This window comes from Nicotiana sylvestris, chromosome 10, assembly GCF_000393655.2.
Source record: "Nicotiana sylvestris chromosome 10, ASM39365v2, whole genome shotgun sequence".
NCBI lineage: Eukaryota > Viridiplantae > Streptophyta > Magnoliopsida > Solanales > Solanaceae > Nicotiana > Nicotiana sylvestris.
Window position 1 is genome coordinate 120,575,775 of NC_091066.1, and position 24,128 is coordinate 120,599,902.

At 38.5% G+C, this 24,128-nt stretch overlaps 1 protein-coding gene across 1 annotated transcript; it reads right to left on the bottom strand.

Moving 5' to 3' along the window:
* Window positions 1-15,804: 15,804 nt before the first annotated feature.
* On the bottom strand, window positions 15,805-20,241 carry LOC104243058 (polygalacturonase At1g48100). Its single transcript, XM_009798183.2, has 8 exons — window positions 19,876-20,241; window positions 19,250-19,378; window positions 18,878-19,045; window positions 17,895-17,936; window positions 17,594-17,801; window positions 16,982-17,063; window positions 16,732-16,840; window positions 15,805-16,368 (listed from the first exon to the last, which is right to left on the bottom strand). Exons 1-8 carry the CDS (start codon window positions 20,173-20,175, stop codon window positions 15,964-15,966), a joined length of 1,443 nt encoding a protein of 480 aa, XP_009796485.1. The 5' UTR covers window positions 20,176-20,241; the 3' UTR covers window positions 15,805-15,963.
* Window positions 20,242-24,128: the final 3,887 nt, after the last annotated feature.

Genomic DNA, 24,128 nt, shown 5'->3' on the forward strand with positions numbered 1-24,128 from the left:
CACCATAAAAGGAATGGAAAAATCTGGCAGGGTTAGCACATGTGCAGTAGTTAAGGCCTCTTTCAACTTATTGAAAGCTTCAATGGCCTTACAAGACCATTGAAAGTTATCCTCTTTGAGTAAATCAGTGAGAGGTTTACTCAAGACTCCATAGCCTTTGATGAATCTTCTATAATACCCTGCTAATCCTAGGAAACCCTTTAGCTATTTGAGATTAGCAGGTGTAGGCCAAGCTTGGATAGCTTCTATATTCTTAGGATCAGTGGCCACACCTACAACAGAGAAGTAGTGTCCAAGGTACTCAATCCTGTTAGTGGCAAAGACACATTTGCTCTTCTTAGAAAAGAGCTGATGTTGCACCAATAGTTCAAATGTTGTTCTGAGGTGTTGGACATAATCTTCTAAGCTTTTACTGAACACCAAGATATCATCAAAGAAAACCAAAATAAATTTCCTCATATAAGCCTTGAATATGTGATTCATCAATCCTTGAAAACTTGAAAGATCCAAAGGGCATGTCCATGTATTTATAATGTCCAGAGTGGGTTCTGAAGGATGTTTTATGGATGTCTGGTGGGGACATTCTAATCTGATGGTAACCAGCTCTTAGGTCTATCTTGGAATAGATTGTTGAGCCTACCAACTCATCCAACAACTCCACAATAATAGGAATGGGGAACTTGTCTTTGATGGTCAGTTTGTTCAACGTCCTGTAGTCAACACATAGCCTCCAAAAACCATCTTTCTTGCTCACAAGAACAATAGGGGATGCATAGGGGCTGGAACTATATTGGTGATACCCTGACTCAACATTTTCTGTGTCATTTGCTCAATTAAATCTTTCTGGATAAGTGAGTACCTATAAGGTCTGGAATTCATAGGAATGCTACCCTCAACTAAAGGAATGTAATGGTCAAACACTCCTCTTGAAGGAGGCAGTTGTTTAGGTTCTTCAAACACTTCTCTATATATTTCCAGTAATACTTGTATCTCCATAGGTGCCTCTTCTTCTCTTGAAAATGACTCCTTCTCAAGGTCTTCCTCATGACAGACCTTTATCATAAATATTTGAGCAGTGTTGGCTGAGACATTATTAAGTGTTTTATCCTGCACTATTTTGAAGGAGGGGGGAATTCCCTGCAAGGTGATTGATTTCCCTTGGTATGAAAACTGCATCCACAACTTTGCAAAATTGACTTGAATATCCCCTAATTTGCACATCCACTGTATTCCTAACACCACATTACAACTGCCTATAAGGAGTATCAAGAAATCATCTATGAACACCACACCTTGCATCAACCATGTGAATCCTTTACTGCCCTTAACTGATGAAGCACCCTTCCATCAGTAACTGAAATCCTGTGGGTTCATTTGGTACACTTTTCACCCTAGTCTTTTGGATGTTTGTTCATTGATAAAGTTATGAGTTGATCCACTATCAATCAAAATATTGATTGGCTTTTGTTCAATGAAGCCATGTATCCTTAAAGTCTTATATCCCTTAGAGTCATTCATAATTTCTAAGGATATCTCACAATTTTCAACAGGCTCCTGCTCTTCCTCTTGTTCTTCAGTGAACTCGTCAGGTTCTGGTTCCTCTGGAAAGGGCATTTGTTCCTCCTCAAGCTCTAGAGAATACAATTGTCTCTTTGCCTTGCATTTGTGACCTGGTGTAAATTTCTCATGACAGAAGAAACATATCCCATTTGCCTTCTTTTCATCCATCTATGCTAGAGTTAGTCTTCTTCTTCTGTTATTATCAAAAGTAGTAGCTACTGGCTTCTTATAAAGGGGTTGATTCCCTTTAAACACATTGTTGTTCCCTTGGTTAGTAAATGGTTTGGGTATATTTGAAGCAGAAATGATGCCCTTGATTACCTTGCACTGAGCAGCAAAACTGGCTTCTTGCAACCTAGCCAGATAGTAGGCTTGTGGGGTTACCTACCTTAACTGCATTGCTGAGCTCAGGCTTCAAATTATTCAAGAAGATGTTAATGGCATATTTGGTAGAGAGATTGATCCTTGTCATCACACTCACAAAGGCCTTCTGGTAGTCCTTTATAGAACCTGTGTGTTTGATATTCATCAATTCTATCATGGGATCTGAGTATTCAGCTCCAAAACTATCACAAAGAGCCCACAAATACTCATCCCAAGTGGGCAAAGGCATCTGACCCCTACTCCTCATATATCTCAAATGCCATTGTAAGGCATCTCCTTCAAAGTGTAAGGACACTACCTTCATTTTCTGTTGAATAGTCACTTTCTCATCCACAAAAATTTGCTCCACCTTATACAACTATGTTCTTAAATCCTCTCCATCAAACTTAGGAAAGTCCACCTTAGTGTATTTGGTGTAGGGTATGTTGGGTAGTGGTACAGTGTGGTTGTTCTGAGTTTGTGGTTGGTTAGGGGTTGTGGTGTTATACTGATACTGGGGTGGGGTTGGCATATATGGGGTTTGATGGTATAAAGGTGGAGGAATGTGGCTGATAACTGCGATTTCTGCATGTTTTTTATACCCATTCTTACCTGAGCTTTGTGCATTTATTGCCATATAATAGTCCCAAAATGCTTACAAATGACACTTGATTGTAGGTTTGAGCGACAAGATGACAAATAATAAAGATCGGCTCAAAAAGGAGTGAAATCTGCCAAGTGTCAAGAGACAACTGAAAGGGGGGATCAAAAGGCCCTGCGCGGTCCGCACTGTTCTGTCACGCGGTCGCGCAGGAGAGTTCAGAAGCTGGGCATATCCAAGTTCAACCCGCGCGGACCGCACTGTTTTGCCATGCGGTCGCGCAGGAAAGTTCAGAGGCCATGATATTTTTAAGATAAGCTGCGCGGTCCGCGCCCAGTTCCAACGCGGTCCGCGTCCCTTTTTGTGCGGTCCGCGCCTAAGAGAATCAGAGAAGCAATCACTCGAGACAAAAGCCCATGCGACCACGTGGATGAAGTTCATGCGGCCGCACGTCACTTTTGTGCGGTCCGCGCCCTCCAGTACCAGATGCAAGTAATGAAGACCCAGAGCCCTACGCGGCCACGCGTCATTTGTGCGCAGTCCACGCTAGACCCTCAGGGGTATTTTTGTCCAGTTTTTCATGTAAAGTATAAATAGAACATTTTACTTTTTAGCAGTAGTTTTTGGAAGGCGGTTCGAGAGCAGAGAGCAGCTAAACTCGTGTTACCCTATTATCAGCCTATTTTGGGCCATTTCTTCTAGTTGTAAAGTGGAATCAAGTAGATTAACATTGTAGTTAACTATTATGTCAATTTCATCTATTATTTCTTTAATTTTTGTTACTACTATGTCTAGCTAAACCCAATAGCTAGGGTTGTGGCTCAACCCTAGTGTGGGAAATTGATGGGTGTGATTGTTTAGTGCATGAATGATGTTGGGTGTTTGCTATTTGGATTAATCTTAAGTTTTCACTAAGATTTGGTGGTTGCAAACACTAAGTCTAGCTTAGTGGGTCTTGACTCTTCTTGAGAAAGAGAGTCTATGACCTCAAGATTAACTCCAACAAGGAATCGGGATGGACCCATGAGAATGGTAGTCCCAATTAACGGGTTAAACCTCGAGAGAGTAATTACCCAACTTGAACCATAAGTTGCTTGGGCAAATTAGCCTACCCAATTGGTCTCGAGAGAGTCAATTGGACAAAATCACTCTCTCTACCGAGAGGTGTGAGAGTGGGTGTAAAAGGTGCAACGGTTATAGCATAAGCCCCATATTCGTCATTCTTGCATTAGGAATTTCTACCCGTTAGTGGACCACCTAGGTAAATGTTGCATCCCTAGTGCTTTTATCTATCTTGCATACAATTTAGAATCATAATTTTAGCATAACCTAGTTTTACAACTGTAGTTGATAAATTGTAACTCTTAAACAAAAGAAAACCAAAAATGTTAGAAGATCAATTATGAGCTAATACACTATCCTAGACCATACAAATACTCGACTCAAATTTGAAGTTCCCTGTGGAAAATCGACCCCGATATCGCTATTGGGTAAAAGTATTAGCGCCCACTCATCCTTAGGTTGAGTCTGCTGCAATCACTTTTTGGCGCCGTTGCTGGGGAGCTTTACGGTGTTGACTATCTGTGTAGCTAGTATTGTGTTTTGCTTCTCTTTCCTTCTTATTTACTAATTTTGCATGTTGATCAATCAGGTACCATGGCTCTTAATGCAAATGACCCTCTCGGTAATGTGATAGCGGGAGAGGAGGTAGAAGATCTAGAACAAGATGAGGTCTTACCTCAACTTCCACGGAGAGGTCGGAATGTCAATATAAATGCAAATGAGAACAACAACATTCCAGACCTTCCTCCGCAACCGCCGAGAGTGGCTCCCAGAGTTCTACCAAATCAAGGATACGCCAGTGCTATTGTTCCTCCCCGAATCCGGGCGGGGAACTTTCAAATCACAAATGTTATGCTGACCTTGCTCGAGCAACGAGGTTATTTCACGGGTGCCTCCGATCAAAATGCCTACAAGCACTTGAAGGGGTTCGTGGATACTTGTTGGGGTAGCAAGCAGACAAACGTGTTCGAGGACACGTTGAGATTGAGGCTTTTCCCGTTCTCTCTTCGGGGTAAAGCATTGGATTGGTTAGAAAAGCTCCCCAATCATTCTATCACAACATGGGATGAATTGGCGGACAAATTTATTGCCAAGTTCTTCTCTCTAAGTCATATGGCGGCTCTTCGGGATGAAATTCTAGCTTTTAAGTAGGAGCCAACAGAACCTTTGCATGTAATATGGGAAAGATATAGAACAATGGTGAAAGAGTGCCCTAATAACGACATGACCGAGGCTATGATTCAACAAACTTCTTATCGGGGCATCAACACCACAAATCAATGCATTGTGAACCAATTGACCGGAGGGAATTTTGTGAAACTTTCTTACCAAGATGCATGTAATGTACTTGATGAAATGGCCGACACCTTTTCGGCATGGCAAAGCCGAGCAAATGTGCCACAAGGTGACCCCACAATCATCCATTTGCACAAGGAATTGCACGATCATGGCCAAGCGATAGCCGAACTTACAACAACTATGAATCAATTAGCAAAGGCGCAATTGCAACAAGTCCAAAACCCGCGCCAAGTCAATGCAATGGAAGGTGTTTCTATGTTGAAAAAGAGGCAAAGAGGACAACAACCTCAAGGTAATTGTGAACAATATGACAACAACAATGATGGTGGTGGGTATTCGAATGAAGGTTTTGATGACCAAACTGAGGAAGTCCAATATGTCAACAACTACCAAGGGAATAGAGGCAACCAAGGGAATCAGCAATGGAGACCCCAAGGTAATTGGGGCAATCAACAAGGCGGCAATTGGAATTACAACAACAATCAAGGAGGCAATTGGGGGAACAATAATTCTGGGAATCAAGGAAATTGGAGCGGGAACAACAATTGGAACAACAACAATGGTGGTCAAGGTAATAGGGGGAAAGGCTATCAAAGGCCCCCAATGTATCAACAGCCCAATAACTCGCCTCCGTTCCAATCTCAAGGGTCGAGTTCGTCGGGCAATGACATGAGTCGAATAGAGAGAATGTTCGAACAAATAATGAAAAAAAGTCAAGATTCCGAGGCCCAATTAGCTTCACATAACACATCTATCAGGAACTTGGAAGTGCAATTAGGCCAAATCTCTCAATCTTTAAATACTCGCCCAAAAGGTGCTCTACCAAGTGACACGGTAGTAAACCCCAAGGGAGGGCACACCAATCATGTGATGGCAGTGACAACACGAAGTAGAAGAGGCGGTGATGTGCATGCCTCAAGAGATAACCGAGTTCCGGTAGATGAAGATGAGTTGCAAAATGATGAGATCCCGTTGGTAGTTGAGGATGTTGTCGAACCAAGTGCAAATGATGATGGGAGAATTGCAATTGATGAGGGTGAGAGGAGACTCAAGAGGCCGTGAACCCGTATAGGGAACACGTCATTGATATGCCCGAACTAGAGGTGCCAAAAGCCAAGGCACCCTTGCCTAGACCTCCTCCGCCCTACCCTCAACGGTTGGCCAAGCAAAAGGGTGACAACCAATTTAAGAAATTTATTGAAATGATGAAGAGTTTGACTATCAATGTGCCTTTGGTGGAGGCACTCGAGCAAATGCCGGGATACGCAAAGTTCATGAAAGATTTGGTTACAAAAAAGAGATCAATGGAGTGTGAGACAATCAAGATGACCCATCAAGTGAGCGCAATTGTGCATTCTATGGCTCCAAAACTTGAGGATCCCGGCGCATTCACTATCCCATGTACCATTGGAAGTGCCGACTTTGCAAAAGCCCTTTGCGACTTGGGGGCAAGTATCAATTTAATGCCATATTCGGTCTTCAAGACCTTGGGAATCGGACAACCTCATCCAACCTCTATGAGGCTTCAAATGGCGGCCGATCAATGAAGCTGCCTTTGGGAATTATTGATGATGTCCTTGTTCGTGTTGATAAGTTCATATTGCCAGCCGATTTCGTGATCTTGGATTGTGAAGTGGATTTTGAGGTGCCTATCATTCTTGGGAGGCCCTTCCTAGCTACGGGAAAGGCCTTGGTTGATGTGGAAGCGGGAGAATTGACCTTCCGTGTTGGTGATGAAAATGTGGTGTTCCACGTATGCAAATCAATGAGGCAACCAAATAGCAACGAGGTGTGCTATGGCTAATGTTGAGGACCCACTTGAGGCCGTACTATTGAACATGGATGTTGATGATGATGCTAGAAGGGTGGAGTGTGTGAATGCATTACATGGCATGGGCTCATATTCTTATGAACCGAGGAAGTTATCTCTTGATCTTGAAAATCGCAAAACTCCTCCCACCAAGCCATCTATTGAGGAGCCACCGGTGTTGGAGTTGAAACCACTTCCTCCTCACCTCAGGTATGAATTTCTTGGTCCTAATTTTACTTTGCCGGTTATACTTTCTTCTTGCTTGACTAACGTGCAGGTTGAAGCCACTTTGGCGGTTCTTCAAAAGCGCAAGCGGGCAATTGGATGGACCTTGGCGGATATTCGGGGTATTAGCGCCGAGTTTTGCATGCACAAGATAATATTGGAGGATGATGCTAGGCCGTCTCTTGAACATCAAAGGAGACTCAATGAAGCCATGCAAGAGGTGGTTAAAAAGGAAGTCATCAAGTGGCTTGACGCCGATGTGGTGTATCCAATTTCTGATAGTTCGTGGACTTCTCAAGTACAATGTGTGCCAAAGAAGGGAGGAATGACTGTGGTGACTAATGACAATAATGAACTTATTCCGACTCGCACTGTGATGGGTTGGAGGGTATGCATGGACTACCAGAAGTTGAACAAGGTGACTAGAAAGGATCATTTCCCATTGCCGTTCTTGGACCAAATGCTTGATCGTCTTGCAGGACGGGTTTTCTATTGTTTTTTGGATGGGTATTCAGGCTATAACCAAATTCTCATTGCCCCGGAAGACCAAGAAAAGACAACTTTCACATGTCCTTATGGCACATTCGCCTTCTCTCGAATGCCATTTGGGTTATGTAATGCACCGACAACTTTCCAACGATGTATGATGGCAATCTTCACCGATATGGTGGAAGACATTTTGGAGGTCTTCATGGATGATTTTAGTGTGGTCGGGGACTCTTTCGGTGATTGCTTGCAAAACTTGGATCGTGTATTGGCCTGATGCGAAGACACAAACTTGGTTCTCAATTGGGAGAAATGCCATTTTATGGTAGAAGAAGGCATTGTGTTGGGTCACAAAATTTCAAAAAGAGGGATTGAGGTTGATAAAGCAAAAATTGAGGTTATATCGAAGCTCCCTCCCCTTACTTCTGTCAAAGGGGTGAGGAATTTTCTTGGACACGCGGGTTTCTACCGAAGATTCATCAAAGACTTCTCTAAGGTAGTTAACCCATTGTGTAAATTGCTTGAGAAAGATGCCAAATATGTGTTTGATGAGAAATGTATGGAGGCTTTCGAGCTTCTAAAGCAAAAGTTGATGACTACCCCCATTATTACCGCACCAAATTAGAGCTTGCCCTTTGAGCTCATGTGCGACGCTAGTGATGTTGCGGTGGGGGCAGTCTTGGGCCAAAGAATCAACAAGATGTTCCATCTGGTGTACTACGCAAGTAAGACAATGAATGAAGCTCAAAGGAACTATACGGTCACCGAAAAGGAATTGCTTGCCATTGTTTTTGCCATGGAGAAGTTTCGCCCATACCTTATGGGGGCCAAAGTGATTATTCATACCGATCACGCCGCCCTTAGGTATTTGATGACGAAGAAAGATTCTAAAGCGAGGTTAATGAGATGGGTGCTTCTTCTTCAAGAATTTGATTTGGAGATCATTGATAGAAAAGGTAGTGAAAACCAAGTGGCGGACCATTTGTCTCGATTGGAGGAGGAAGGGAGTCCTTTGGACGGCCTTGAGATAAATGATGCTTTTCCGGATGAATAACTCCTCTCGGTTTCAATGCTAGACATGCCATGGTTTGCCGACATTGCCAATTACCTTGTTACCGGTGTGGTTCCGTATGAGCTCTCTTCTAACCAAAGGAAGAAGCTCAAGCGAGATTGCTTGGATTACTATTGTGATGAGCCGTATCTTTTTAAAATCTGCACCGATGGTGTAATTCGCCGGTGTGTTCCTGAAGAAGAGCAACTGAGTATTGTGGAAGCTTGTCACTCTTCGCCCTATGGTGGCCATCATGGCGGGGCAAGGACGACGTCTAAAGTGTTGAGCTGTGGTTTCTATTGGCCTTCATTGTTCAAGGATGCCGGTGATTTTGTAAAAAGATGTGATGAATGCCAACATGCCGGAGGAATTTCGAAGAAAGATAAGATGCCCCTTAACACAATTCTAGAGGTTGACATCTTTGATGTTTGGGGGATAGACTTTATAGGACCATTTGTAAGTTCCTGTGGCAACACTTACATCTTGGTAGCGGTTGACTATGTGTTTAAATGGGTTGAGGCCATAGCTTTGCCAAATAATGAAGCTCGAAGTGTGGTGGCATTTTTGAAAAAGAGTATCTTCACGAGGTTTGGCACTCCACGTGCCATAATTAGTGATGGGGGTTATCATTTTTGCAACCGGGCTTTTGACTCTTTGCTAGCCAAGTATGGGGTAAATCACAAGGTAACCACTCCTTATCATCCCCAAGCGAGTGGCCAAGTTGATGTGTCCAACCGTGAGATTAACAGTATTTTATCCAAAATTGTCAATGCAAATAGGACTGACTGGTCGAAGAAATTGGATGATGCTCTTTGGGCTTATCGTACAGCTTTCAAGACGCCGATTGGTATGTCGCCGTATCGGTTGGTGTTTGGGAAGGCTTGTCATCTTCCGGTAGAATTGGAACATAAAGCTATGTGGGCGCTGAAAAAGTTGAACTTAGAATGGGATGTAGCTGCAAATCTTCGGGTGGAGCAATTGAATGAACTTGATGAGTTTAGGTTTCATGCTTACTCCAGCTCGTCCTTGTATAAGGACAAGATGAAGTACCTTCATGACAAGTATGCCAGAGGGAAGGAATTCAAAGTGGGTGATATGGTTCTTCTTTTCAATTCCCGGTTGAGGTTATTTCCGGGCAAGTTGAAGTCCAAGTGGAGCGGCCCTTTTGAAGTGGTTGGGATAACTCCCTTTGGTGCCATTGATCTCAAAAATAAAAATGGTGAAGTCTTTCGAGTCAATGGGCATCGCGTCAAACATTATTTGGGAAAGATTGATGACAGCCTCGTGGTGGCACACATTCATTTGAAATGACTGTGATGGTAACATACGTCGTGCCGCGACGTTAAATCAGGCGCTTCGTGGGAGGCAACCCATGTCTTTTTCCTTTTCTTTGTTTTTCTGTTGTAGAGTAGGATTTTTAAGCTGATAATTTGTGAAGTGTTGCAGGGATTATGTTAAACCAGTGCAGGGAAGAAGTAAAAAAAAAATGATCATTCCATGGAAATTGCCCCACGCGGCCGCGCATCAAAGCAGTGCGGTCCGCGTGGGCTTGAGCAGCAGTGAGTTCATCCTCGGAAAAAAATTCAACACGGACCACATCCCTTTCTGTGAGGTCCGAATGTGAGAAGCTGGAATTACCAAGTCTCTGATAAACTCCCACGCGACCGCGCATCAAAGCAGTGCGGACCGCGTGGGCTGAGTAGTCAAAATGTGACTAAAAGAAAACCAGTGCGGACCGCGGTCATTTTAGTGCGGCCGCGCTGGTAGGTAAGCTGAAAGCCCCAGGGTTTTTCTATAAATAGAAGCCTTGGGTCTCATTTGAACCTTTTCGCAAATTTTCATCTGGAGCTCTAAATTTTCACTGTTCATCCGCACTCCCTGCTCGTTTAGTCGATTTTTCACTAATCCATAGTAACAAATCTTGTTTATTTCATGCATAGCCTAATTTTTTGTTTCTTCTCATTACTCTCTACTAGTATAACTTCTTACTGTTAGTTTGTATTTCTATTGTTTAGTGAGACTTAGGGGCATAAATCCATGTAATTAATTGAGTAGGGACACTGAGGGGTCAAATTCCGATCAAAATGGGACTTAAAGAGAAAAAAAATTTCCGCCTCAGTTAAATCTGCCCTATGCGACCGCACAACATTTTTGCACGATCCGCGTGTTTTTTTTTGTGTGCTATGATGAATCGCCTCCATGCGGTCCGCGCGACATTTCTATGGGGTCCGCGTGAGTCCAGCGCGGCCGCAGTCCAAAACAGTGCGAACCGTGTGTGAAAAGTTCAGAGAAGTCACCATTTTGGCAGTTCACCTGTGCGGTCCGCGGCCATTTCTGTGCGGTCTGCGCTGAAGCTACGCGGTCGCAACACAAAACAGTGCGGACTGCGTCGGTTCATTCAGAGAAACCATTGTGTGAATCAGTAAACTGCGCGGACCACGTGCCTTTTGGTGCGGTCCGCGTTCCTCTGTCTGTGAAACTGTGTCTGCAATTCTTTCATTCAATTGAACTGTCCATTTCATATCATGTGCTTTTACTAACAATGCTGTCCATGTCTTTTACTTGTTTAACTTGCAAATACCATTCCTGCTTCCTGCTTTTATAATCATACTCATGTTCTATTCTGTTGCACTTTAGTAAAAGCCTTCCACCATGCTAGCCATTGTCACGCCTCCTTTTTCCGCCCCCGAAGGGGCGAAGGAGTTTTTTCCAATTAAAGGACAATCGAAACGGGATTTGTTGATTTATTTCAGAGTCACCACTTGGGAGATTTAGGGTGTCCCAAGTCACCGATTTAATCCCCGAATCGAGGAAAAGAATGACTCTGTATTACAGTTTGCGAACCAGAAATCCGGATAAGGAATTCTGTTAACCCGGGAGAAGGTGTTAGGTATTCCCGAGTTCCGTGGTTCTAGCACGATCGCTCAACTGTCATATTCGGCTTATTTATCTGATTTTATACAAATATGAACTTATGTGCAGATTTTAACTCTTTACTGCTTTTATTATATTTTTAAAGGAATGTGAACATCGTTTAAAACATGTCTTTGGATTGCGTCACATGAAATGCACCCGCAATCCGGAACATATTTTTATCCAATGTTTTGGGATTTTGGATTTGGTTCGCATGAAATGCACACCCGAGTTTAAGAAAATAAGATTAATTGAGACGCATCCTAAAGAACTAACGTGTTATTATTTGCGGGGAAAAACCGTGAAATTTTCTAAACGGCCCGTCCCAGGATTTAAATGTTTAATATATACATTTAACGAGGGCCCCGCCATTTATGCGTTTTATGGCTCATCTCCTTTTATTTAAAGGCAAACCTAAAAGCAAACTATGATTTCCTATCTTTGCTTATCTCTAACAAAATGGAAAGGTCCTACTGTATTTACATACTTATGAGCTATTATAGTTAAGCTTCAAACGTGATTTATTGAAAGAGGGACGTGATACGGGCAGTCCATTTGGCAGTTATGGGCCCAGACCTAATATGCATGGAGCTAAATTCGGCCTGGGACGCTCTTATTCTAATTGGGCCTATTCAACTCATTTGATAGGCGTTTAACATTTATAAACAAACAAAGGGGAAAAAGCTGAAATGCAATATACTGTTTGCCTTAATCAAACCATATTCCTAACAACTTAAAACAGATCATTTGTTTAACAAAGAACTGTTGGGTACCTAACATGCTTCTTGATAAACAAAATAATGAATTAATAGAACATGGCTACTACAAAATCAATCCCTTTCCCTTATAAGAAACACATATAGTTTTCCAACTGAATGATAGGTATAAAAGTTCAACTACATCACAACTAACCACATAGTTCTATTAGGAAAAATAAACTATCATGCAGGCAACCTATTCTTTCAATACATTTTCTAAAATCTAATTCGAAGTAACTTCAACATCTTCCAACTTTCTTTGTATTCATGCCTCAAATTTCTGCTTACATTGATAGTTTATCAGTCGTGTACCTGGTATAGGAAAGCAAAAGAAGAAGGAGAATGATCAGCAGAAATAATATGCAACAACACAGCAACAGCAGCAACAGGGACAACCCGATAATAGACCAAAAATCAGCAGCAACTTAAGTGAAAACCCAGCAGAAATTTCAGAAGAAACCAACAGCAAAAGCCAGTGGACTTTCAGTCCAAAAAAGAGAACCAAAACACTTAACTGGAGCAGTTTTTAGCAAGTAAAGAAGTCAGGGAAGCTAACTGAAAACCAACAGTGTGTCCAAACAAACCAGACCAAAGCAGAGAAAGAGCAGGTGCAGAAACGCAGTGGTTTCTGCTTGTTATGTTCAGAAAACCAGCACTCTTTTAACTCTCAACACTTAAAATTATCCAGCTTCTAGTTTCTGATTTTTCCCTAGCCTTAAACTCAGATCTCCAGTCTTTTCTTTTTTATCTCCAACCTCTTTTTTAACCTTTGATGTCTAACCCCTTTTTCTTCCCTCAAATGAACCTATTTATAGGCTAAATACAGGCCAACCCTACTGCCTTGTTTACCCCAGCCCTCACATTCTGCCCATAACTCCTTAAAACTAAAAAAATGCCCAATGCCCATCCTTCTGACAGCCCCTTAGCATGTGCTTTCTGCCCAAAGGCATGGGCAACCTATAACTTTTAATTACCCCCAATGCTGCCAAGTTTGGTTCCCCACTATTGTATTAATTTAATGCTATTTTAGCACCATATTGTCAGCCCATCTTAAACTACTCATTTCTGCTCTTTTCACACCCCAAACTACCCCTGTTAGCTCCTAATTATTACTGTATTACCCCACTGCATCAGTAGGACATTTTGAACTTCTGCAAGTTCAAATTCAAGCTGCCCCAAACTGAATTCTAGCTATTATAGTGCAACTACAATCCATGCACAGATAATGTCAAGCAATCAACTAAACGACAATGATTCGATCAGTCATATGAAGCTATACAAATCAGAATTTTTGTACATTCACTTATGAAACTAATCAACATCATTTATCTAATTGACTATACTAATTATGACATGGAATAATCAGTCGACCCAACAAACAACACGAACGGGGCATCAACTACCTTCAACAACTTTGCACGACACAGAGAATCTATATGAATTATCTATTCGACGACATTAATTAACTCGAACATGTATATCACCATACGCATTCAAAACATAAACATAATAACAATCGACCGAATAAAAGGTCTTACGAAGATGGAGAACAACTGACAGAAAAATAGAAATAACAAACAAACTGACTAAACATGCTGACAGAACTCAAGCAACATGTAAACAAAAAGAGAAAGGAAAGAGGGAACTCACTCTGAAAGCTCAACAACAAACGACCCCAGCTTTGACTGGATTTGCCCATTTGAGGCCGAACAGACCTTAATCGAGGTGTTCTCAATCGAGAACACTTCGATTAAGGTCTATTAGACCCCAACCCTCCGTTTAATCTGGCCGGATTCAAAAAATTCTTGTGTTCTAGGGTTCGAACAGTCCGATTTGGGGCTCGAGGATTTGTGGGTAGATTCGGACCAAACCAAGCTTGGTTTGGTCACGAGTGAGGGCAGGATAGTGGCTGGTATGAATCTGGGGTGGGTTGGTGTAGATCGGGGTTGGGCTCGAATCTTCAAATCAAGATTCGAGATGAATGGGGATGATTCGAGGAAGGGGGTAACCGATTTGGGTTCAGGGAGTGAAGGAGGTGCTATGGTGTTAGAGGGGTGACCGACGGCGTAGATGCCATCGGGTTTCAGGCGAAGGAAGCTTAGGGCGGCTAGAGTTTGAGAGGTCTGGGTTTGGGACGATGAAGGGGGGGGTGTTCGGATGGGGGCGTGGGGTGTGATGAATGATTTATATATAGGGTAAAGGATTAGATCCTGGCCGTTGGATCGAGTTGGATCTATGGCCAGGATCTATCTGGCACCAGGAAACGACGTCGTCTCCCTTAAATGGGAATAGGTCGGCCTAAGGTTTAAACGGGTCGGGTGTTGGGGAAAGCTAGGGGATCGTTGGATTAGGTGGGACGGACGGTTCAGATCAAACGCCTCATACGACGTCGTTTGGAGGGCATCCCTGGAAGACCTGGTTTGGACTGGGTCACTGTATTGGTTTGGGCCCGATTTTCAGTTGAATTTTCGGCCCAAATCAGATATTTTCCCTCTTATAATTTAGATAAAAATTCCTAAAAACCAAAATTAAACATACAAATATTAATTAATACCTAACAACAAATATCACACGAATTAAAACATTTTAATAAAATTACGATGACAACAAAAATGCGTATTTTGTGATTTTCGCTTTTAAACAACCAAAGTATAATTAACTAATTCCTAAATGCACCAATTATTCCTAAATGCCTGCAGCATGTATTTTTGTATTTTCTAACTATGCCTGTAGCTGTTACCTGCGTATTTCCTACTTTGTAACTCCTATTATTGTGTTACTATCATATGGTTGGTTCGGTTACACGATCATTTCGAAAGATGAGTTGATAGGATTTTGCCGTGCTAATTGATTTGTTACATAAATTTACTTATACATGGTGAGGATGAGGTAAAAGCACGAAGGTATTGCCGTGCCATGTGATTTGACGTTTTGACATTTTGGAACATACATCTCCTACCAGGGAATTAAGATCGTAAACATTCTACTATGGTTTCTTTATTTAATTATTGACTGTCTTGTCGAACTGCAATTGATACTTGTATTCGTTATACTTTAAACTACTTTACTGTTATTTTACGGTAAAGGTTGTAGCAACAAGCATCTTTTAACTAAAAGCCTCGTCATTACTTCGACGAGGTTAGACAAAATACTTACCAGTACATGGGGTCGGTTGTACTGATACTACACTTCTGTAAGATATGCACAAATTTTGGGAGTGGAGCTGTTGGTGATGTCGGGTGCTGATTAGGAAGATGATCGCACATTCGGGATATAACTGCCTCTTGTCCTTGGCAGCTTAGCTTTTACTATTCTGTTTATGTATCATTCAAACATAATGCATATATATTCGTACTAGCTTTGCAAATTCCAAGTCTTAGAAACTCATGAGTCGTACTACCAGGTCTTGGGTAAATTGTAAATGCTCAATTATCTATTCTTTATTTTCTTATAATCTCTGATGAGTTATATTGTCTGTTAGTTGGTTTACCTAGTGAGTTGAGTTAGGTGCCCTCACGGCCATGGATTTTTGGGTCGTGACAATAAGAGTAGAAGATATTCGAATATTTCAGCAAATAATAAAAAGGAAAAAGAAATGAGAGCGAAAAAAACTTAGAGAATGCTTGAAAATATACAGCCCAAAATTCATCTATATATCTGAAAAAAACTGCATATTTCTAGACTGGCTAGAACTTGTGCCTTCCGACCGCAAAAAACATAGGGGAAGGAGAAAACAACCAAGGAAAATTTAAACAGACACAAATTTACAACAATACCTGAAAGAGAATTTTTTTTTTTTAAAAAACTAGCAAATTAAATGGCTATACATAAAATTTTACGAGCAGACATTTTCATGGGATCTTGATATTCTTCTAACAAAGCCACTTCCCCTTCTTACACAATAATCCATACTTGAAGGAAGAAGTGGTGCTTGTGATTTTCCATAAGAATTCCAGCACAATCCCTGCTGAATTCCCCGATAATTAAACGATGGTTTTAATTGAATGTCAATTAGATCAACGTCAGTGCATGGAATTGAGTTACTGCAAGCTAGATGAATTGGTTTGGCAGAGTAAGTTCCTGTTATCTGATTGAATTTAACGTTGGATATTGCTACAGCTCCTGTTTGATTCTTGCACACATGCTTGTCGCAGTAATATTGATCAATCATGATTGGAACCTTAACATCTGATACTTGAATGTTCGAAAATGATATGTTCTTGACGGATCCAAGACCACCCTACAAAGAAACTAACGTTATTACTTATTATATACTAACTTACTAACAAGTTATAACTTCTATACATTATCTGTTGTTTAAGTTATATACACCGTCCGTATAAAAATTATTTTATAATAGTAGGTCATCAAACAGATATCTATATATAAACCTTCTTAAAATGTGAGAGTTGTAATCTTGAAAACAAGACAAAGAACCTGCATGGAAGATAACGCATATTACCTGCTAAATTAGTTGTATAACACTAATAGTATAAAAAGATTTTACACTTCCAATGTATAAATTAAATGCTTAACTAACTACGAGTGTCGAAAGAATTTAGGCTTGTTAATTACTAACCAATTTTTAATATGTAACACCCACCTGCCATGTCTTTATCCTTGCACCATACATAGTGCTTTCCAAGTTCACGTTCTCAACAATGATGTCTGAAACGCATGCAACGCTTTTATCTTTACCTAGTCCTCCGAGGCTGGGATTATCATAATATGAGAAAAGAAAATTAATTAGAAACTACATATAAGCATATCAAACTAGCTATGATAAACTGTAAGCTTACTCCTAATATACAATCATAATTTTGCTTCATAAGATAAATGAATGAATTAATTACCTTATCCCATGTCCTGGACCACAATTTATGTGATGTACATGAATATTAGAGCAACCAGTTTGAATTGACACGCAATCATCTCCTGTTTATTCAAAGAATTATCGAGATTAGAAGAATGATGCAATCTTAATTAGGTCATTTCTACTACCAAATCATAATAAGTTTACCTAAAGTGTCCTAATGGACAATAACATTGGATTGAGTAATTTAATCACTTTAATAGTTTAGTGGTGTACCAACAATTACTTCAAGGATAAAGTTAGGTGTCAATTTTCTTACTGTTATTAATTATATAAGCTATGGTACATAGGCATTTATACACCACGAATCACTTGGACTACATTAAATATTCTTTATAATATTACATACTTTAATGTTGGGGGAAAGACAAAAAGTTAGTTTAGTGACCGTTTATCGTTTGAAAAAGGAGGATGACATGGGACCTTTAGAAACTTTGGGAAAGTGCACGTGGTAGCAACTATCGTATATACTTTTTCGTTTTCCTTTGTTTATGAGAAGAAAAAGAAAAAGCTATAATTGACTCTCGTAATCCAATTTATTTGGGACTGAGGGAATAGTTAATTAAGCCAAGTTAATAAGAAGAATGTTTACCTGTTCCTATATTGGAATGATGGATCTCAACATCTTGAGAATTTTGAAGGTGAATACCATCAGTGTTTGGGCTACTTCCTGGTGCAGAGATTGTAACGTTATTGATTTTTACTCCTTTAGAGTTGTCAAATTTTAGGTGACATTGAGGACTATTCATAATCTTGATATCACGAACTGTCACATTATAGCTAGCATAAAATCGTAAAACCTGTCATCCAAATTTTTAAAAAGAAAAAATTATTCATCATAACTGCATTCAGCTAATTAAATAAAGGGAAGACACCTTATATATTCTACTTACTGTCGGTTTTATATCAGGAATGCTTTTAGATGTCTTCATTTCCTGTATATAAAAAAATATGAAATGAGAGAAGAATATTATGATCATTAACATGTAAAGATGGTTTAATTTAATGATATTATGTGTTGGGCTACACCAGCCCAAATATACTATTAATATGGTATAAAATTATCTGCTTTGGTCCAAACCCCTACGTTTTTTCTTCTTCTCAAAAGGTGTCACATCGTACCATTAATTAGGATATCCCTACACTTTATACGTAACTTCCCAATCTTTTTAGTTATAAATATTGAACTTTGTTCGCATAACCAACATTATAAATAGTGTTAATGTAGAACTTTATTCGCACACTCAATACTATGACTAGGGTCTATATGTTCTAAGAAATTATTAAAGGAGATGGAGCGCATGTGCCCATTCTTCAACTAAGTTTATGGAGGTAAAACACTTTGACTCTCTCTTAGTTCATGTGTAATAACATAAAGCATAATATAATTTTTACACAATAAGTGACAAATTTGCTTTTTATTTTGGTACAAAATAAGTGTCCATTTATATAATCAAGAAAAAAATTCAATTTGTTTTTTCAAAATTACCCTTATGTACGTATCCCTAAAAAGTCATTTGCTCCTCACATTTCAGAAGAGAAGTAAGTGCTACTATAACTATGGTGCAACATTTAATGAAGGGTGTTTAGTCACACTAATTATTTTCATCTAGAATTTAGTATTTCCTTAATGAGTGTGCTTAAAGCAAATTGGTCACTTATTGTGGACCGGTAGGGGTACAACATATTAAAATATAGTGATAGTGCGAAAAGTTTTTATACCGTTAACATGTAGAAGTTACATCCCATAATGTAATATTGTATTAGAAATAATATAAGGGTTCTAATTAACCTCCTACCTCACTAAGGCTGTCGTTTGTTCTTACTTTCGGTGTAAAGTTAAGAGTAATATTCTTAGAGGTACAAAAGTACAAACCTGGAAATAATCAATTTGAGAAAGTTTCCACCAGTTATAGCCTTGGCCATCAAAAGTGCCAGTTCCTTGGATGGTAAAATTGTGCATCCACTTGAAATTCAACCATTGGAACAAGCTGGATTTGGGCCAGGTTCCTACTTTTGAAGGAGCCAAGAGAGTTCCATCTACCTGCAGTTTAATTATTTAATTCCACAAAATTCTAATAACTTTTAAATCATAAAAAAGGAGAACTTTTAGCCGACAAAGAATATATATATTTCCTGTTATATTCTTTTTGCAAGTGAACAAAAAATTAATCTTTAGGGCTTTTTGGGCGTGGGTATTTAAATAGAGACCGTGGAAGATAGAATAGAATACTAATTATAAATTAACCTGAAAAATAAAGTTAGGCATGCATGGTCCTTGAAGTGTAATGGGATTGATTAAGAATTGGAATTCTGAAGGAATGTGTAGAGTAGCCCCTTGGACTTTGCAAGCAGCTTCCCATGCTCCTTCAAGTGCCTATACATATATCAAAGATGAAGATTTTCTCCATGGTTAGACTAAACTTAGTACTGTTGACTAAAACCATAATATTGTAAAGTTCTTTTACAATACAATGGAGTTATGTTTTATACACAATATTGTAAAGTTCTTTTACACTATTAATATTGTTTAATCAATATTCGAGAATAACGGTTTGGCCATCAGTATTTAAAACTACCGAACTACGATATTAGAAATACTGAAATACTTATTTCGTTTGAGGAAAATTTCAGGTGAAATAAGGTTCACTCACAAAACATCAATGTTATTTCAAGTGAAATATAAGTCATGTCCAAACACAACAACTTACAAATATGCCTTTTGAACTTAAACTTCAGATACTCTTTTTTTCCAACTTCAATCAAATATTATCCAAATATCGGTAATATTCATGTAAATGACCTAGTAATATAAATAAATTTACACTATCGGTGCATAAAACTTAGAAATCTATGTAATTATCTTTGCTTTACCTTGGAATCATCAGAAACTCCATCACCTTTGGCTCCAAAGGACAAGATGTCAAAAATGGGAAACTGTGTAGGGTAAAAACCATGAGAAGGAGCTGGAGAAGGAGAGTCTGAACAATCTGGTGCTTTATTTCCACCTCCATTTTTCTGCTTATTATTCCTATTCCTATGTTTGTGGTGTATTTTGCTCTTCTTTGTATGGTGTTTCCTAGCCTCAACTGATACCATTGAAAATGCAGTGAAGAAAATAAGTAAAAGAACGAGAAGAAAGATGAGAGGAGAGTGTTTATAATTCTTCTTCATTTGAAAAAAAACTGTTGAAGAGGAATGTTTCTACTTCAGGACGTGGTTATTATGTTGGAAATTGGAACTTAGTAGGAAGTAGTGAAATACTGAAATGAGGTGGTTATTGACACTTTATATAAGACCATTCAGCCAAATATACCCTTATTATCATCTCAAATTGCTAAAGTACCATTCCAAGTACTTACATGGGTCCCATACAAATTCTAAAACGGATGTCACATTTTTTGGTTCAATCAGAATTATTTGTTAAAGTTTCTGAAAGCAAAAGAACAAAGAAAAGATGAACACAAGTATATTCTAAAGCTTCACTTTATTCTTGCTTTTTAAAAAAAAAAAAAAATCCCTTCGCAACTTTTTTTTTTCAATCTTATATTTCTTATAAATGTGAAAGTAATGTAGTATATATAATTCTAACAAATGCCTAGTTTTGTAGGAATTAATTATAACTTTTCTTTTTGGATTTAATTATAACTTATCTGTAAAGAGTTGTACTAGAGTTAAATTAAACAACGCATACTTTAAATGCCGGTAGTATTATATTAAGGCTAATGATTAAAGTAACAAATAGGTATATATTTTCACCCCACAATAGCTCATATAGAAAATGAGTGGCCAATTATGGGTTAGGCTTCTTGATAATTAGAAATTAATTAAATTCTTCATCATATGTCAATAATTTTTATTGCAGCTTCTTCTCCTTGTGTCTCCTCATCATTGAGAAGCTCTTTAGTTGTGTCTCTTATTAATGCAGTCTCCAATGTGCAATTAAAGTTTGAGCATATAAGGCTGTCCGTGCGAGATAGTGGAAATTAGACCAAAAGATTAATGTTTATAATAGTAGTACAACTTTGGGCTTTGGATAGCTTTTGAAACATTATCTTGGCGTTTAATGACATGCAGAGTAAGATAGCCAAGAGTACCAAGCTTTTGTACCAAGATTCTCACTAACTCTAATTGGGAATAATCTATTCATTATCCACTAAAGACCAATTGTTTAAGTCGTAAAGTACCTTTCCTCCTAATAGAAAAATAGACTTTTTCGTAAAGCGAGCGCTGATCATTCTATTTTTCAAAGTGTATATTCCTGTCTTTTGGAAAAAATGGTTACCTAAATGCTTAGTTATGGAATAATGTTTTGTTCAATGGATGGTCCTACTCATACAAACTATGTTTAGTCCCATCAAAATAGAGTTTGGCTGCTTGTGCATTTGTCACATATAGTTAAGTGGCTATGGTTTCCAGGTTGATCATGACAGTTACAAATGAATTTATAAGGATGTTAATATGTAAATATTTCACCTTACATTGAGAAAATATCATTGTCTCTATCTGTTAACATTAGCATTACATAGTGCATATGATCAATTAGCTCGCTATTTGCCTATATCAAGTCCATGCCCACTAATCTCTTTGTATGTGGCCAAGTAATTGGTACTATATTATATTGTAGGAGTATAAAATAGTTTTATATATATAATAGAGACTTTATATACTAGTTACCGGCTCTATACTAATAGTAATTATCGTTTCAAAATTGGATATATAAGGGTTAATTAGTTTGTTAGAGAATATAATTGTAACTCTCTTAGCAACTTACTTCTTATTTGGTATGGCATACCAAAAACATATTTTGATGAGGAGCATTGGAACACTAAGCTTATAACATAAGGCTCAAATATTACAATATATATGGTGACCATCCCTTGAAGAACACTCAAGAACATGTTGAATAGTGAAGCTAACTACTATAAGTCTATACCACAATTATTTTAACTCATACAATGACTTGATTCACGCTCACTCTTCAACTGAGCAATATATCTAGAGACATACATGAATGGGGTTTAAAGAAGCAGAAGTAAATAATTAATAGAAACCGAAAGGAGAACCGACAGTTTTTTTAGTTACTGAGGAGGACCCCATCACTAAACATTTTCATAAAGAAAGAAGTGGCATTTGCACATCAAATAATGGTTTATGAAAAGGGGAAAGGGGAGAGTTTTTGGTAAGGGAAGCTTTACTGGCCATGTATGGGTTGCAACAACGAAATTGATTTGTGATGAGCTGAAACTCTGTCTTATTATTGCACGCCGTGGACCAAAGAAATGGGGCCTATATATGGTCGGTGCCATTTATGATGAGTGAAATTGTCGCGAATGTTCGCATGTAGTAGTAGAAATATTCAAGAAATGAGATGCTAACCAACTAGGCTTCAAAATATACTTGAATTTAGAATCTAAATATGATAGGGGTTTAAACTTTAGGTTCTTATTATTTAATACCTATTCAGCTCTGAGAATTATTAATTCAGCTAATATTATTTTTAAATTTTTTAGTGATTTCTCTCTCACACACACATATACTTCAAATAGAAAATTGTTAGACTACACACAACTGAGATGGGACCCAAATGGACTCTACAACCAAAAACATAGCAGATATCATTAGCCTTGTATATGAGTTCATGTATAACTAGAATACTATGAGTAGTTATCTGTAGATAATGTTGTGAGTGATTTGTGATAACACTGAAATCTAGAGTTACAGGTGGAATAGTCTACGTAGCTAAACCTATGCTTGAAGGAGTCCTTCATGAAGTTGTATAAATATTCCATGTATGATGTATGTTCTCATCAAGCCAAGAGCTAACAACATGAGCCTATTTTTTTTTATGTACTTCTTCATGTGAAAGTAACAAATATTATCAAAGAAGAGGCTCCAAATAAATTCCTAGAAAATGAGAAAGGAGAAACCAACGCTAACCCCAAATTCATGGAGTGGGAAGAGAATGATATTCTAGTTAGAAGTTGGCTCTCTGGAACAATGACAGAAGAGTCAATGTTCCTCATTATAAGATGTTCCACGACAAAATAAATGTGGTTGTGTCTTGAGGATACTTACCGACAAGCAATGAAGGATAAGGAGTTTCAATATAAGCAACAACTTCAAACAGTAAAACTAGGATCAAAATCCATAGATGAATACATAAAAGAGTTCAAAGGAATTTGTGATAGTCTTGTGGTGATACACAAACCATTGGACGAAGATAGCAAAGTAATCAATTTTGGTAGAGGTCTTGGGAGCAAATACAAGACCCTTCGTACTGTAATGTTGGGGAAACCACCCTACCCCACATTTAACCAATTTGTTAATTCCCTTGGAGGATTTTCAATGAGGGAAGACACTAATGAAGTTATGGAACAAATACTGTAGACATGTGATTTTTGACCCTCCCCAAGATTTTTTCATATTTTAGCACGTTAATATTTAATTTAGGCCTAATATCTTTATATCAACTAATTTTGACTCTTTTACTCTATTTCGTCACAAAAAATAAAAATAACAAAAATATTTTAGTTTACGTATCTTTCATAAATTTAAATGAAAAATATACAAAAATAGTACCTTATTTTTTTTATCTTTATATAATCTTGAAAATACAAAAATAGTCACAATTTTAAATTGTAATTGTGTTCTTGTTCTCAAAAGAAAGAAAAGGTTCCAAAATATATTTTTAACGGGTCTACTCTATCCTTTTCAAGTTAAGGATTTTAATAAATAAATTTTGAGTAGTTAGTATTTTTTTAATCTTTCTATATTAGTCAAGTAGGAGTATTATTTACTTTGTCTATTTATTACTTTCAAGAAGAAAAAAAAAAGAAAAAGAGAAGCAATAACCAATCAAAATGGAGCTTGTTAAAGATTCTCCTTCATCCAATTTTTGCAACAAACTCACGGGGTCACTCAATCCAAACTGAAGATGCATGTTACAATATCACCTGGACATTCACTTTTTTATGGGTGGGGGGGGGGAGTCTATTTTTTGTCTTGTATCAATATACATTGAAATTTTAATTACATGGCATTTCTATTCTTCTTTCTTGCCCACTACAAATACGTCCCTTTCCAAGGCAGCAGAATTATTCCCTACAGCTCACACCCCCATCTCA

Excerpts from the sequence above, each read along its gene's own strand:
- LOC104243058 (XM_009798183.2), bottom strand. The coding sequence starts at position 20,175 with ATGAAGAAGAATTATAAACACTCTCCTCTCATCTTTCTTCTCGTTCTT. Across the intron at positions 19,046-19,249 it reads TGCCTAACTTTATTTTTCAG|GTAGATGGAACTCTCTTGGC; the intron begins GTTAATTTATAA and ends ATTAAACTGCAG. Across the intron at positions 17,064-17,593 it reads TCATTCCAATATAGGAACAG|GAGATGATTGCGTGTCAATT; the intron begins GTAAACATTCTT and ends TTGAATAAACAG.